The sequence below is a fragment of the Gopherus flavomarginatus genome, chromosome 3 (genome assembly GCF_025201925.1).
Source record: "Gopherus flavomarginatus isolate rGopFla2 chromosome 3, rGopFla2.mat.asm, whole genome shotgun sequence".
In the NCBI taxonomy this organism is placed as follows: domain Eukaryota; kingdom Metazoa; phylum Chordata; order Testudines; family Testudinidae; genus Gopherus; species Gopherus flavomarginatus.
In genome coordinates, this window is record NC_066619.1 from 146,880,667 (window position 1) to 146,898,306 (window position 17,640).

At 42.3% G+C, this 17,640-nt stretch overlaps 1 protein-coding gene across 24 annotated transcripts in view; it reads left to right on the forward strand.

Moving 5' to 3' along the window:
• The window catches only part of ADGRL3 (adhesion G protein-coupled receptor L3), an 814,176-nt gene that overhangs the window by 744,079 nt on the left and 52,457 nt on the right, over nt 1–17,640 (forward strand). For 14 of the 24 annotated variants that reach the window (XM_050948174.1, XM_050948180.1, XM_050948199.1 and 11 more), the window contains one exon: nt 17,310–17,336. The exons of the other annotated variants lie outside the window; for them this stretch is intronic. In XM_050948174.1, the coding sequence (XP_050804131.1) occupies nt 17,310–17,336 (27 nt within the window). The remainder of the gene's footprint in view (nt 1–17,309; nt 17,337–17,640) is intronic. 24 annotated transcript variants of the gene reach the window in all.

Genomic DNA, 17,640 nt, shown 5'->3' on the forward strand with positions numbered 1-17,640 from the left:
GGTGAGTTCAGGGCCAATTCCCTTGGTTCTTAAAACAAGGAAAAATCAATTAGGTTCTTAAAAATAAAGCTTTTAATTAAAGAAAGAAAAGGTAAAAATTATCTCATCTAAAATCAGGATGGAATGTGCTTTACAGGGTACTCAGATTCATATAGACCAGAGGGGACCCCCCCCAACCTTAGATTCAAAGTTACAGCAAACAGAGGTAAAAATCCTTCCAGCAAAAAGACACATTTACAAGTTAAGAAAACAAACATAAGACTAATCCACCTTGCCTGGCTGTTACTTACAATTGTGAAACATGAAAGACTGATTGAGAAAGATTGGGAAAGCCTGGGTGTACATCTGGTCTCTCTTAGCCCCAAGAGCGAACAACGAACAAAAGAAAAAGCACAAACAAAGACTTCCCTCCACCAAGATTTGAAAGTATCTTGTCCCCCTATTGGTCCTCTGATCAGGTGTCAGCCAGGTTTACTGAGCTTCTTAACCCTTTACAGGTAATAGAGACATTAACCCTTAACCATCTGTTCATGATACCTGTAATTCCAAATAAAAAGTTTCCATCTTGTATGGGAAAACGTATGATCTCATGAAGAACCCATAAGCACCGCAGGGCAGGGCCAGTGTCTACTTCTGTGAGTGAAATCCTGACTCTGCTGATGTCCATGGCAGAACTCCTATTGATTTTGACAGAGCCAGGGTTCACCCTGTGTTTATACCATGCCTAGCACAACAGGCGTTAGCTGAGCATCTGGGCACCATCATGATGTACGTATTAAATAATTATAACCAACAAGTTTGTAGCTGGGGTCTTTTGATAAAGCTGGATTTAACTCCCTCTTCCCCCCCTCAGTATGTTTAAAAAAACAACCCCTCTTTGTGTTTTCAAATATTTAGGGTTCAGACTCAGTGAAAACTACGATTGTTTCTGAAGGTTTTAAATGAATGGAATATTATGAAATGTAATAAAGAAATAAAATGGCTTCATCTTGGAATCTTCTCACATCTCTTTGTCCTTCATGAAATTCCAGCCAAGAATAGGTTTTGCCGACTAGCCCTCTTCACTGCAGCATTCTCACTCTTGAAGTTATTTAAGCCATATGCAGTGCTGCCAGTAAGAACTACCATAACAAATGTTCTGTAGGTGCTGATCGCTAAATTATTAGGTAGAGTGGTAGGTAGGTTAGACAGTCATGGCCATAAAGTTGCACCCACAAAATTGCTGCCATTGGAAAGTATGCAGGACTCGCAACAGGCAGAGGAAAGAAAAGTCAGCTGAGAATGTCTCGACTAGTTCTGTCAGGGCGAAATTCACCTCTGTGCAATGAGCCTGTTTTGGGGGTTTAAGTGAGCTGGAGTAGTGCATAGACCTTGTGCATGAGAATGAAATTAACTCTCAGGGACCAAAGCAAAGGACCAAGCAATGGCGTATTGCTGGTATACACGGCTCTGTCTTAGATGAGTGCTGGCCACCACCCTTCCAAACTCACTGGGATGGTGTATTGCCTGTAGATGAATGGATCTTGCAGTTTGGGGATTGTGGCAGCATGAGGAGAGCGCAGCTGGTGAAAAGCCAATCTATCTTCCTCTTATCCCATGCCCACGCTCCCACAGCCTCTAGCATGGAGAGTGGAGAGGATGGTATAGAACAACATTGCATTCCAGAGATCTCCAGCTGGGAGATGGTCCCTGGCAGGGAGGTATTACTGAATAGAATCCTTTAGAGCTGCTCTGACGCTACTCTAACGTAGACTGAACCAATGCAGAGCCAGCCATGGAATCAGGGGGCCACAGTTAGCCCCTGGGCAGTTGTCCCATTGTGCCCACTGGATGCTGGGCACAAGAGAAAATATGGCCCAGATTTTTAGAGGCCTGGTACACATGTGTATTGTTTAATACTCACATGAATCCAGAATGCCTTATAGACCAAAGGATCACATATTGTTGTGCAGTTAGGCCCTGATCCAGCAAGGTACTTTAGCACATGGGTAGTCTCACTGATTTCAATGGAACTACGTAGAGTTAGGCACAGGTATCGGTATTTTACTGGACTGGGGCCTTAATGCATTCTCTTCTGTGCTGGCCTTTGCAAACGCTGTAAACTGCCAAGGCTTGTTCATGTTTTCAGACATTTTCCCACTTGTTTAATATCTGTTCTTTGTGAAAAAGCGTTACTGCAGAATGTTATTTCTATGCTCCCCTCTCCCCCCCCAAATGGCTGTATCACAATTACGTTAGGTCGATAAGAGGCATGCTCCTTAATCAAAAACTATTTAAATAATGGTTATTCTGATCACAGGACTGTTAGAAGTGGAGGGTGCTTATGTTCTTCCCCTGGGATTGCTTTCCTCACCCTACTGCCATTTGAATTACTTTGTTTGCAGTCTAGTGTCATTGGGAATTACGCATGACATCATTTTGGGGCCGTTACAGTAACCAAAACTGATCCTATTATGAAAGAATTGGCTCAAGGGATGGAATGATTACTTGATTAATAAAAGGCAGATTTTGTAATTAGATTGAAAGAATTCCTCAATGGGATTGGACACCTACCGCACCTAAAGTTATGCAGGAATCTTAATGTGCTTCCAAATGGCTGGAGGGGAGGGAGTGAAGCATGCTTCATCATACCAGAAAACGAGAGCCCATAAGTCATGCATTCTATTCCTTTTAAGCATGGTAACATTTTCTTTGAAATCTTAGTATTCCTCCCCTCCCCCGCGTGTCCCCATACTTTTAATTGTCCTGCTCTCTATCTGTGGTTAGGTTTGCTAGCATTCCATTTAGCCAAACTGCTGTCACTGACATTTTTCCATGGTGCAGTATGTGGCTGTGAGTTTTATTTTATTTATTTTGGAAGGGTGAAATGTATGCTTTTTTAGCCAAGTACAATTACAAACCCATAAAAAATGAAGCCGTGTATCGAGAGTTTTCAATTTGTTTTAACTCTCTTTCCCTTTTTCCACACATTTTGCGCCACTGTCATTTTATAGACATAGTATACAAAATCTGTCTTAATGTTTGCTTTAAAGTCAGTTGGATGCCCTTTAAAACGTAATTAGTGTGGGCCTTCGAAAAGAATAATAAGTAGGACTGGAGAGTTGTGTTCAATTAAAATGTCCATCAAAGGAAATCTAGGCACATACAAAAAGCATCCTCCAAGGAATTTATTTTCCATTTATGTTAGTTATTGGTACCCAAACTTTCAACTTGTTGGTTAGTTCAGTTTTTAAAAGGGACCTCAAGATAGTTTTATCCCAGCAATAAATCCTTTTACCTGCATTTTATTTTTGTTGTGGCTTGCTTGCTCTATGTCAGCCTGCTAGAATCCCTCTTTCTTTAGCAATACAACAACCACTGAATTAACCAACTGAGGTTCCAGTGGATCATTATTTCTTCTATTTGTGCTATTTTCTAAGTGAGAAAGAATGGTGTTAGTTCCTGAGGCCTCCGTTCAGCATATGCTTAAATCCCATTGAAATCAACACGTAGATGCTTCCCTGATTCGAGACCCTAAGGGCCTGATCCTACACAACAGTGAGCCCTCTTATAATAATCGGGCCTACAAATTTGTAATAATTGTAAAAAAAATTAAGGGATCAAAATTGGTGTGTCAAATATTAGGCCTAATTGGTGGACAAAATAATGAAAAGTAGCCTGTTCCACCCACCATTCACTTTGTGGGTCCTTCAAGAAAGAGTCTTTTTTAGGGGGAGGGAGAAATAAAAAAAAGTAGGGAACAAAAGATGGATGCTACTGGTAAAGCAAGTTTCACCATCATGGCTGCTACCTACATCATCTCCTGGGATCTCAGGCCTTCATCATCTTCATCCTAAAAAATGTCCTAAAAAAAGCCAAAGAAAGGTACCGGAATAACATCGCCACCTTTCCCAGTCCAGCCAAATCCCAAATATCAACTAAGATCAAAGCAAATCAGACTTCAACTACAGCTCCATCCCAGCTCAATTAATTTCTTTTCTTTTCCCAAAAAGGACAGTTGTTACAACTTTTGATACCCTCTAAGAGACGATCAAACAGGGGCTTTTCCTTCTAAAACTCTCTCCAGCTAAAGCGAAAAGAAACAAAAAAGTAGTTAAAATGAAAGCCTTATTTAATACTTTACATTTCAAAAGTTTTAACTGTTTTTCCTTCTTTTCTTTTTCTTCCATGCAATTTTTTTAAAAATGTTAATGATGTTTGCCATAGTACTAAGTAGGCTGAAGTCTCTATATACCAAACCCAGACCTTGTTTAACACCGTTTAGTGTTAAGCAGTAACTGAGTTAGGTTAACACCTTTGGCCCATTTATTCCATCTAAGTTAATACAACAGTGCATCCAATGGGATGATGAACATCATCAGTTCCCACTGAATTCCACAGGAGTTGAGGATGGATTGAGCACTAAAGTTTTACAGACAAAAAAAATAGTCCTTTCAATACTTAATTTAAGAGAACCCGATTTCTCTCAGCCAACTACAATAATTATGTTCACACTCTTTTGTCCCACAACGAAGCGCCATATTTCTCATCTCGGAATTGTCATTTGAAGAGACACGTCCAGCAGCCTGGTGAGCTGTAATAGATTCTGTCACATAAAACAAGGCAGCACAAAAAGTGATTGGCAGCTGGGGAGAGTAGCTGTTTGTCTGTTTCCATAGGAGGGTACCAAGAGCAATGTTAAACTCAGCCAGCTTTCTAGGCTGTGGCACTCATTGCTTGGGAAGGAAAACCTGACCCCCATATTCTCTGGTTTTTGGCACCCAATTTTAGAAAACTCTGGCCTAATTTTCAGAGGTGTTGATAACCCACAACTCCAGCTGAAGCTCCTGGCAACTTTCACTCTTGTCAGCTTTCCTGGGATGTGTTGAGTCCTTGTGGTTTAATCAAGTGTCTCACAATAGTTAATCTTTTTCTTAAAGCCTCAGCTCCTGGAGTCATGTGCTTATGTGGGAATTGCAATAATTCATTTAAAACTAAGTTTCTAGTCTTCCATATTTGAAGACAATATGCTTGGAAATGTGGGTCCTAAAGGCTCAACGATAGGAGGCAAAGAAAAGAACCACCATTTCTTATTGTTTAAAAAATCTCTTGGTTTTTTTTTAAAGCCTCTCCTATGTCTTTTGCAGGGTCTGATTTATGATATTTTAACATTAGGGATAGTCTAGATTGTACTTCTGAAAATCACATTCTGGTGTGTAAATTTGGGCACTCAGAAACAAAGCCAATAAAAATGAGAAGCTGCTTTGAAAAAGTGCCCATTTAACTTTGCTACCCATTTTCATGTCCTGTTTTCCATTGATTGCCAAGGCAGCAACAGCTTGTGATTAACTCACGAGTCTGTAAATGGCACATCAGATCATATTACTACAGCCATGGGAAACAACTTCTTTTGAAATTAACTGATCCAACCAAAATACAGTAACCCAAATACTGGAATGTGTTGAGCACCTGCAACTGCCATTGAAGTCAGCGCATTTCATCGATTCTGTATTATATATGGTGTAGGTGTAATATATGCTCATTTTCATATTTTAGTTATGTATCATATTTAAAGATGCAGTGTGAGTAGTTCAGTTCCCAAAATTAGGGTTTTTTTTAAAGTACTTAGAAAACCTTTAAAACATTGGTTTTATTAATTGAAATGAAATTGAAAAGAAAAATTAATGAAATTTAAAAAGAAAAATAAATATTCATCTACAGAAATGTGTAATAAAATCTATGCTCAGACACAGCATCATGCAAAACAGAAAGTGAAACTGACTGATCCAATCTGATTGAAATGCAAGAAAGTAAACAAATTGCTTTCAGTGCTGTGAAAAGTAAGTTAGATTTTAATTGTTTAAGCTTCCTTCCACTTTCATAATAAGGACATTAGGTCAGTAATGTTGGTAAGGATTTTTTTTAATGATTTTTATGTTGTGTCATTTTACCAAAGCCAGATTAATTTTTTAGTAGTATAGTTGTGGTTTTGAAATCAAATGAAAACACAAAGATAAAAAAGATCACATTTCAGATCTGTACATTAAATCTTTGTTAATTTCTGTAACAATTTGTATCATCTGAAGACACAATTTTTAGAAATGGTAAATGATGCTGCAGGCTCTGGAAGTACATATTGTACCAGCTTCAGATGGGGACTCATCTTGCAGAATAGAAACATTTTAATCCTTCATTACTTCTGCACTGACAGTTGCCTATAAACATGCAGTGATCGTGCTGAATAACTTGCTGCCTGAGGGCTCCATCCTACAGGCTGCTGAAGGCTGGGGAGAAAAGTGCAGAGAACCAAAGTATTCATGCTCAGAGTCTGCTCAGCCCAGCATCCAAGCTAATAGACTTGTTTGTAAGACCAATTCAGCAAGGTATTCAGCACCCCTCAATTCCTGTCAGTGGGGAGTCGAGGACGATCACTAAGGATCGGGCCCATTATTCCGAGACCTGTGCACAGTGCTAAATAATGGGAGATTTTGTGCGCCCACACTGAGCCCTGCTGAGTCTTCGGGAAGTGAGTGCGATGGGGATGATCCAGGGATAAGTGTTGATGTGCAAGCCAGTGAATGGAAATGCTTATTTGCAGTAGTAGAAGTGACTATTTCTATTACCCTATACCCCGAAGCCCTACTGATGAATTCATAATAATTTGTAATGAATTAACTAAAATAGTCATAGGTATTGATAATAGTTATTGTCAGGATTTCCATTTACTTCTACTAACCAGGAGGAGAGGCTCCTTGAGCACATTATTGAGAAGGAAGAGTGAGCACAGGGCCAGCCACCGGCACAGCAGTGCTTCTAATTCTGTGCTTCCCAAACTGTGTAAGAGTCTAACCGGCCAGTCTGGACTAATTATCGTCTTTTTGAAACTACAGGTTCAAATCACATTTCCTCCAGTGCTTCCTTCCAAAGTAGATAGAGGCACATGAGAGCCTACACTGGGGAAGGATATCTCGTACTAGGGAACAAATACATAGGAGAGCCATAACATAGCATAAGCTTCAGCTGGACCAATTCAGACTGGAAATAAAGCGGAAATGTTTAGCAGTGAGGGCAGTTAGCCAGTGGAGCAGCTTCCCAAGGGACATGGGGATTCTCTGTCACTTGGAAACTTTGCAGAAAGTTCCAACTTCACTTGGAAAACTGTCGAGTGTCTAGGGGTACGTCCACATGGCAAAAAACCGAACCCACCAGCAGCAGCGAGTCTCAGAGCCTGGACCTACAGACTTGGGTTCAGTGGCCATGTAGCTATAGATGTTCCAGCTCATGCTGGAGCCTGGGATCTGAAGTGTGTGTGAGGGAGGGGTGTGTTTCACAGCTTGAGCTCAGCCCAAGATGGAACACCTAAATGGCTATCTTTAGCGCCATAGCACAAGCCCGAGTCGTAGACTTAGGCTCTGAGACTCACCTTGGTTTTTGCCATATAGACAGACCTTAAGTGATTTAGGTGCTTTTGAAAATGGGTCTTAGCTTCTCTGTCACTTACCCCACATCAGGAGTGATTTTATTCACCTAGTTTAACCACAGACTGTTTGGCTAGATGATGAAGTTACTGGGTGAGGGTCTCCGGTCCATATGGTGCAGGAGGTCAGACTGGGTGATCATAACGTTTCCTTATGGCCCTATAATTTATAATGCATGTTGGCACAGTGCTCTCACAAGCTTAGCAGTCAGCTTACTACACGTTTTTGAATCGCACCAAAGCACCATACTCAACAGCCCTATGGATGGCTCAGAACTCCTGTCATGCAACCCACATCTGCATCCCCTCATGATCACATTTCTAATATGCAAAACCCGAAGAAATACACTCACCTGCTGCACATACACAAAATTAAGTGCTTACAAGAGTCCTACCAAGCAAACATGCTACATATTCTATTTTGTAATCATGTGCAGAGTTTGCAAACACCTTAAGGGAAAATTGCTAATACTTGATGTCATTGAAATGAAAAACCACCTGGGATTGCGTTTATTTTAATGTGCATTTTTGTCCAGATGGTCACATTGATTGCAACATCATATTTTGTCCCTTCCCATTGGACACAGTTTTAGGTTTTTTTATGGAATGTTTTTATTAATAATAGATTATCAGTTGTGGGGTTTTTTTGCTTGTTTAGCTATCGTTTTCATGATGGCTTACATTAGTGTTGAATGGCAATGGGGAGTGCTAGTCTTTTCACTGACAGGTGTCTTCCTTCCAGAATAAAAACCAATCAATAATTATTGATTGAGAGAGTGTCCTGAAAGATATTAAATACCCAAGGTTTTTCTATGAAACCATTCATCAAGATTATTGTTTTAAAAATTCACAGATTTAATATTTTATCTGCAAAGCCCTGCTTGAAAAATGCAAATGTGGCCAAAATCTTTATTGAATCTGCATCAAGCGGAAAAATCAGATACATGGTTATACTCTACTGTGTTTTGAATAATTATGGCACGTCTTTGCAAAGTTAGAAGGAAGGAAATAAACAGGGTAATGAATTTTGAGGGCAATTAATTACTTACAGAAATTAGATGAGCTTAACAAAATTGCTCTTTTCAATTACAATAATTAAGAACAAATCTCAGAAAACAGGCCAGATCTTTCACAACAACCTCCTGTTGAAACAAAAGGGAATAAGAGGTCCGATGTTATAAGATATAACCAGGCAAATGATGCAGTAATTCCAAGTCCTGTGCCTGAATGACCTGAGAAGGTGGCCTAGAATGTTGGATATTAACTGGGTGAGAACTGCAGGACTGTGTAAGGGAGTTAGGAGTCCTACTCCCATTGAAAGTCAATGGGAGTTGAGTGTATAATAACAACAGGCACTTTTGAGGATCCTGCCCCCAAGTGACTTGATCCTGTTTGTGGCTCTGCACAGACATCTTCCTTGGGTTCAAATTACAGGTGGGCAAGCCTGAAATGATTCTGATCAGCACTCAAAAGCTCATAGCTGTGTTTCCCCATTGTCCTACACCTTTGCGTCTTCACTGACACTAGTGTGACACAGCACTCTCATTCTGATGTGGTCATGACATGCACGCACCTGGCGATCAGTGTGCACTGATATAGGTGACTCCTCCAGATGTGAGGGACTGATTAACTGAGTGCCAGGTCCTTGCCCAGCATTTACCTGAATTATCCACAGCTTATTTTGGTCCTTCTCTAGGGCCACTCTCTCTTCCCCTCGCAGGCTCTTTGACCTCTCTTCCCCCAACAAAATTACCCATACCTGCTACCTGAGATAAATTCTTAGCAGTGCCAGGAGCTTGCTACCCAACTTAAACATCTTCAGTGACTGGGTAGATAGCCCGCTATTTGGCAGCAGCTGGCTAGCCTGCTGCATCTTCTGGGAACAAGGCTGATGGGCCGATTACCCCACAATATACCCAGAGGGATCTCCGAAAAGTAGGCAATCTAATTTTTCTCTTTTTCTTTTATGTGCAGTAGGATCTTGAACTCTGCTCTGGGCCTTCCTGCTGATTCTGGCTATGTTAATCCAGTAAAAGCTATTCCACAGATGCAGTGCTTAATTTGTGCCAGGGTTTGCCGGGGCTTGCCATAAATTACAGCATCAGTTACGAATGTAAAAAAATTGCTTGAGCCTCGGCACCTTTTCCCTTCCAAATGTAGCATTGTAGAGATGTCACCCTAAGGGCAGTAACTGAGAACATGGCTTTTGGCCTGCTTTCTTGCAGCTCAGTGGCAGCCAATGAGAGTTCTTTTAATCATCAGAATGGGGAAGCCGAGGAAGCATTAAAGGGCTAGGAGAAAATAGGGGAAACGGGATAAAATCTTGTTGATGATTGTGACAGTGTAGTAGCTGAAAAATGAGACTGGTGAAACTGTTCCATGAAAATCCAGGTGATGCATATTAGTGGTCTAAGAAATTTGATTATAAAATGTGGCTTGATGCCAGCCAGTCATGTTGGATCTTTGTCACAAAATGTGAAGCCAAATCCTTTAAGTAGTCCCTTATTGCTGGCTATTGATTTTTCAGAATGAAGACACTCCTTCACTAATTAGCAGTGAACACATTTGTTTTATGCCAGGAGCTACTTCGAGTCACTTATGGTAGCTTTTCAAAGTTTCCTCAATCAATTATTGCTAACCCTAAAACCGAAGGGAAAAAAAAACACGCACCATACATATCCCATGGCAGATATGAATGGAAAATAACATCACATTGTGTTTTTAGTCCTTCTACAGGAATTCCCATCTCCAGGGAAGATGAAGATGAATTATGCACATTTATTTCAAATTATTTTTGAGGCACACACATAACCTCTCTTTTTTTCAGAGCATTAATCACCCATAGAAGCCAAGTAAGGTTCTACTCACTTTGGGCTCATTTCTGTCATATTTGCTTAGTAGACTACTTATGCTCATAGCGACTACCCATATGAGTAAGAATTTTGATATCAGCACCTTTTGTCCACATGCTTATCAAGCCTGAACCTTTTATTGGTCTCAGGAATAAGGGGGAACACTTTGAAATGTCGTAGGTATTTTTAATTAGTGGAACCTATGATTAAACCATCAAATGTCTAGCTGCATGTTGTTGGTTATTTATGTCTTACTTTAATGGGCTGCTTTCAGTTCAGAGTTGGCTGAAAAGTTAGATTTTGTAAAAAAACAAAACAAAAAAACTTACCGTATACCACATAAGGCCAACAGAAATAATTCCAATTTAAAAAAAAAATACAGACTTTCTTCATTTGTTTTTGTCCCAGCTGCAAAAAATACAGGCAAACAGTATGAATAGTTAAAGTAATTGAATTTCAGAAGTTTGTTCAAGTTTTAATACTCTAGGTTGCTAGTAGCACATACATGAGGAAGTCTGTCTGCAGGATATTACTTTGAGGTTGTCGATGTCCCTTTGAAGTGCACAACTGTGCTGTTCACTTGCACGCTCACATTTCTGGTCATTCCATCTAAAAAATACTGACTGTGATTTTAAAAAGAGCCCAAGTCAATATGGTTTGTGCTCCTAAGTTACATAAGTGCTTCAGGAAATCCCACATAGAGCAGAAATAGAAGGGGTCAGGCAACTGGAGATGAAAATGATTAGAACCATAACATCTAGTCAGGTGGGAGGAATAGCTCAGTGGTTTGAGCATCAGGTATCTAAACCCAGGATTGTGCGTTCAGTCCTTGAGGGGAGTCACTTAGGGGTCTGGGGCAAAAATCAGTACCTGGTCCTGCTAGTGAAGGCAAGGGGCTGGACTCAATAACCTTTTTGGGGTCCCTTCCAGTTCTGTGGGATAGGTATATCTCCATATATTGATTTCTGAGTGAACTAGTGACTGGAAAGGTTGGCACTGTTTATTTAAGGGAGAGGATGAATGAGAGGATCCTCATCCACAGGGGCGGGTCCTAGGCAGTATGGTAATACATGACAAAGAGTCCTGTGGCACCTTATAGACTAACAGACATATTGGAGCATGAGCTTTCATGGACCCACTTCCACAGACACATGTGGTGGAAATTTCCAGGGGCAGGTGTAAATATGCAGGCAAAAATCAGTCTAAAGATAACAAACTCCATCAGGGAGGATGAGCCCTTCTTCTAGCAGTTGAGGTGTGAACACCAAGGGAGGAGAAACTGCTCTTGTGGCTGGCAAGCCATTCACAGTCTTTGTTTAATCCTGAGCTGACGGTGTCAAATTTGCAAATGAACTGAAGCTCAGCAGCTTCTCTTTGGAGTCTGGTCTGAAATTTTTTTGCTGCAGGATGGCTACCTTTAAAAAATTTGACACCATCCGCTCAGGATTAAACAAAGACTGTGAATGGCTAGCCAGCTACAAAAGCAGTTTCTCTTCTCTTGGTGTTCACACCTCAACTATTAGAAGAGGGCCTCATCCTCCCTATTGAGCTAACCTTGTTATCTCTAGACTGATTCTTGCCTGCATATTTATACCTGCCTCTGGAAATTTCCACCTCATGCATCTGACGAAGTGGGTATTCACCCACGAAAACTCATGCTCCAATACATCTGTCTATAAGTTGCCACGGGACTCTTTACTGCTTTCTAAAGAAGCTACCCAAATGCCTTACTAAGACTACTTAAAATCAAACCAGTACACAGCCAATATTCATAACTTCGAATATAAAAATGATACATGCATACAAATAGGATGAATAGATTCATTAGATCATAACCTTTACAGAGATATGTTACATGGCATATGTAGCCTAAAATATATTCCAATTATGTCAGATATACATTCACAAGCATATTTCCATAAAGCCTTATAGGGTGCAACATCACACTGTGTGTGTGTGTGTCTGTGTGTGTGTGTGTGTGTGTGTGTGTGTGTGTGTGTGTGTGTGTGTGTGTAATAAAATATATAATTAATAATAGGGGAGATGTTAGAAGTTGTGATGCTTTTCAGGGTACTCATGATTCAGTCACGTTTTTACTTCCCCCCACCCCCACTTTCTGTGAGTGGCAAAATGCTTGTACTTAACTAGGTGTCAGTTCCCTGACACCATCAGCCCGTTACCCACCTAAGCAATCTCCTCTGGGCTATGCCAGCCCTTACGTTGGCTTGCAGGTTAACAGTTGGTGTGCCCCAGTCCCCAACCGCCTTTGAAGTGTTCCTCTATACCTAGCCCCTTCTCCATTGCACACTCAGAGAGATACCAAGGGCTACTGTCCCCAGGAGACACACCAGCTTGTTTGGTTCCGCTCAAGAGCAGCACCTAGCTTAATCTCGCAGCTCTGAGATATATTTACAGTGAAAACAACAATAAATTTATTAGCAAAGGTTCAAGAGGCACAAAATGTTGAGAAAGGATAACGGAAACAAAAGATTACATATAAAACAAAATCATAACATGATTTCTGGAGACTAAACGTAATAAGCTATCCTTTGGTCTAGAGAAGTTTACCTCTCTCAGATGTCTTCTGCAGTGTTTTCAGCCAAGCCTGGTTGTGATCTCTTTTTCATGAATATAACTGCTCTGCCTGATTACTTCTTAAGGGAAGGATAAAGGGGTGTCTTCCTGGCCTTCTCCTTATATCCCCCAAAGTTCAGGGGTTGTACCCAGAGTCAGGTTAACCTCCTGTAGCTTATTCTCCAATGTGTTGCCTCCCTATTGACTTCACTCTCCCCTCCCCATTGACTTTGTGCGTAAATGAGGCTTCCACTGTGTTGGCTTAACATATTTTGTTTGGCAGAAAACCTGTCTGTCAACTGTGCCTTAATACAGACTTTGGGAACACGTTTTTAGTAGACATACATAACTGCTTGCATAGTATCTGTGCCTATATATCACAGTGGTATTAATGATGAATGTGATCCTGGCTTTCATTTAAGACCTCACACATGACATTCTCTGGTAAACCAGAATGTACAGACCGGAATCAAGATATTCTTGTAACCCCCTTGCCAGTTGGCATTGAGGGATTAGGGTCACAGAAGCGTAGGCCAAGATTTTAAAAATCAGATGCATATTTTATCCCTTGCCATCCCTTCTGTATCTGGAGAGCTGCTGGATGCTCTCTGCTTTGAAAACCAGGCCATTTAGTTAGCTGCCTAAATGGGAATGTAGGAGCCTAACTTTAGACACCATTTAGTCCTGCAAACATTGTAGGGAATACAGGAGGTAACGTGGACACTTCTTTCTCACAATGTAAGAACGAGGGAACTCAATGAAATTGAAAGACATGTAACTTAAATCTGATTTTAAAAGATTTACACAACACATCCATAGAACTCGTTGCCCCAAGCTACAGTTGTGGTTTTTCTTGGATTCAAAAATGGACTGGACATTTATATGGATAATAAGGCCATCCACCATTCTGTCAGATAGATGAAAAGAAATGTGGGGATTTGGATCCTCATGTCTCAGGGCATAAGCTAATCACTAGTTGCCATGGGTTAGGAAGAAACATACGGAATTAGATGGGGGTACACAGTATTTTAAATATGGACCCTCTACAGATTCTTTATATGTGTGTTACATTTTTGGGGATAATGTATGTTCATTTCATCAAGACTTGGGGTTGATTTTTACTTGCTTGTATCGTATCTAAGTATCATGCCAAAGCTTTATATCTGTCAGCTACATTTTCCCTCAGTCAGGGGCTGGTAATATATATAATTCTAAGGCTGTAGTCCCTTTTCTGTAATTTATTGTGTGCATTGCAGGCAGTAACACTACACTAGCAATCATAACAACATACAGCACCCCTGAATGTTACCAGGAAACAGGTTCTGCTCTGGTCAGTTTATGGGAACAAATATTTACATGTGAGCTAATCTTTGTAAAACTACTTTAGTTTTTAAATCAAAACAAAAAATAAAAATGTTATACATGACTTAGGAGCCTACGTCCCATGAGCCAGAAGTCTGAAACCCATGGGAGTTAGGCACTTAAGCTTCTCAGATGCTTCTGAAAATTCACTAAGGGCCTATCTGCATCTTTAGGCACCTAAATAACTTTGAATATCTGGTCCATGGGACTTAGGCTCCTAAGTGTCGCAGTCCCTTTGGAAAATGTGTCTTAGGCTTGTAAGTCACTTAAATGTTTTGAACATTTTACCCTTAGGCACTTTTGAAAACTTTAAGCTACAGGGCAAATCCAATGATTTCACATTTTGTTAACACAAAAATAAAACAGCCCCTCCAGATACCTTGGAGAAAGGACATTGCTGCTCAGTCAAAAACTTCGAAAAGGCTGTGACAGCTGAAGCTAAGACACTAAGGCTATGTCTGTACCATGCACCGCTGGCAGCAGCAGGTAGGGCATGTATAGCTACATGCCGCAATGAAAAGCCTGTTGCATCCAAACTGTGATGTGTAGCTACACGTCAGTGAAAGGCTCTGGCAGGGAGGAGACACAGCTCCCCATGCTGGAGCCTTTCACTGTTGAGAGAAAAGGCTCTGGCAGGGGGAGGCCGCGGGGAAATGCCCAGCTTCACAATGACTTACAAAATTCAGAAAACTGGTTATGAGGCCAAAGCCTGCACGCTCTTCCCCTTCACTTCCCATGGCTTGTTGAGGAGGGGAGCAGACCTTTGGACAAAGCCATGCTGGGGACGTGTGGAGGGAAAAGGTAGCTGCCCTGGCTGCTTCTTGCTCTACCTAGTCACTGCTCTACCTTCTGCAAAGTATCTGCATGGCCCCTATCGGTGAGGCCATTGGGATAGGGGAGCAGCCAGAAAAAGCTGCATTGAGTGACATGCTCCTTTCCCCAGCCGCAAACTGACCAGCTGAGCTGCTGAAGGAGACCACACAGATGGACTTGTCCTGTCCCTTTTGCCCTTGCCTTGATTGCCGCTGCAAAGATACTTTTTGTGGCTCTTTTTCCTGGGTAGCTGGCTGAAGTGTGCTGCCTGCTGCTTTCCCCTCCCCCTGCCCTCTGCTAGGAGACACTGTGGTCTGCACAAGGGATTGCTATTAGCTGGGCAGTGGTGGGAGGGTGCCTGTCCTCTGCCTGGGTACCAAGGTTCCCAGCTGTAGCATCAACAGGCCATAGGAGGGGTCTGTGAGAGGGCTGGCTGCCCTGATGCTCTCGCAGCCCCTTGGAGGCAGAGATGGTGCAGTGCATGGAACCCCAGTTCAGCCTCTCCCCTAAGTCACAGTCAGAGCCCCTGCTCATGGAGAGAAAGAGAAACCAACAGGCCCTCAGACCAAGGGCTCGCTCCGTAGACTCTTGGTACCAATAGTAAGCTCCCTTTACTCTGCCCTCCAAACGGGAATCCTACCTCATTCCCAACTCCCACTCCTTTCCCCAGTGAAACAACCCACACTCTTCTGATAGCCTCCCTCATGGGCCCCAACCCAATGACCCTCAGGCTGATTCCTCCTCTCTGGCCTGTTCCCCGCCACCACCCCACGTCGGAGCTGAGAGCCTCACACTGGTACTCACTACTACCCTTCTGCACCCTTTGCTTTCGCTCCTGACATGACCTGTTTCCCCCAGCAGCGAGGAGAGGAGCCACACCAAGAGCACAGGCTGGGAAGTAACACAGGTGTTTGCTGGCCAGGGAGGATGGTTCAGGGTGGAATTTGCTCCAGCCAGGAGTCCCAACTCCCAGCAGTCAGAAACCTTCCTCATCCTCTACCCCGAGCCTCCCTCCCCAGCCCCCACGGCTTCCCTGCTAGAAAAAAATCCATATTATGAAGTCAGGTGTCATCCCCCTGGGAAGCCGTTAGATCGGCTTTGCCCCTGGATGGAAAGCTACCCCAAGCATCCAAACACAGCAGAGATCTGCATGTAACCATGACAATGGCTTCTTCCAGCCTGGGCCTGCATGCTGCCAAGCAGCAGAGGCCACCTGTAGGGAAACTGGCCATCCTCTTGTAAGTGAGAGCGTGGCTGTAGTAGAGGGAGGCCAGCCCAGGGTGCACGAGATGGGAGGTGGCGGTTGGATGCTGGAGAAGAGTGATGGGGAGATGACAAAGCACCAACACCACTAGGCTGGTGGTAGTTCAAGCTGGAGGAGGAGGGGGTCTGCCAGCCCAATGGTGTTGGTAATGGTGCGGAGGCGGGAGTCGACTCTGGCATGGGGTGTTGTGCGGTGGAGTTAGCGGAGGTGTGAGTGAGTGCACAGGTAGCCTGGCTAGTGGGTTGGGCGGGGTTGCTGGACCGTGACTGGGGGCAGCTTTCCCACTTCACTCAGGGCCCAGTCCTGATCTCACACCCAGGTAACTCCAGTGACTTTTCATCTTTTTGGTGGACAACATTGTTCCCCCACCCCCCATAAAATGGAAGTAAATAGGTCAGCACTTTCCTGTCTCCTTGCAATCAGCGGGGAGGGTTTTAAACGATTCTAATGCCATTATCTTTAAAAGAGGGTAATGTCGCCGTCTGACTCATGAATAGGCAACCTGGGAGTTACAATTATGAAAAAAACTAATAATAAAAAGACAAGGCTTCTATAGGACATCCTAATATATTGGACAAAGAATGCCTGAGGTACAGTGAAGCTTGCCATCTGAACATATCAAAGCGTTCCAGGTTGACTACATTAGATTTCCTCTATTAATGTTCCCCATAGACAGCAATGATTTTTTTAAAAATAGATTTCTAAGTCAACTGAAATTTTATAAGCAACAGAAGAAGACTGCGGCTGGGGAGCTGCAGAACTCAGGGAATGATGGCTGCTTTCATAAGTGATGCCAGGATGCTGCCGTTATTTAGATCCTCTGATAAGTAAACCAGTCTGGTCAGTGTTTGGGGGACACACCTGAGGAGGAGGCTGTGCCATTGTTTTTGGTAGGCTGGGAATAAGCTTTGGTTATTTCTTACAAAATATTCTTTCTGGCATTATATTCTAATGTTGGTGTTCTTGTCTTTGTCTATGCATTCTTTAGCTATGAGGATAACAGACCCTTCATCAAGTAAGAATGACCTGAATGGCTGATAAATCCCATTTATCAGTGTGGTCTCATGAACCAGCTGGCAGATCAATATTGAAAAATCATTAAAGCTTCTGTCATTGACGTTTGAGGCAGAAGAGCAAACTGTGCAGGAAAATGGCCAGGCATACAGCTTCTATGCAGAGTAAACATGCTGCATGTGTATTGCCAAACAATTGTCACTTTATCTGCTTCACAATTCCTGATTGGACGTCACCCGAATTCACTGCAAATGTTAAAGCAATCTTGTGTAGTACAGACTTATTATACCAACAGCAGCTTTCTT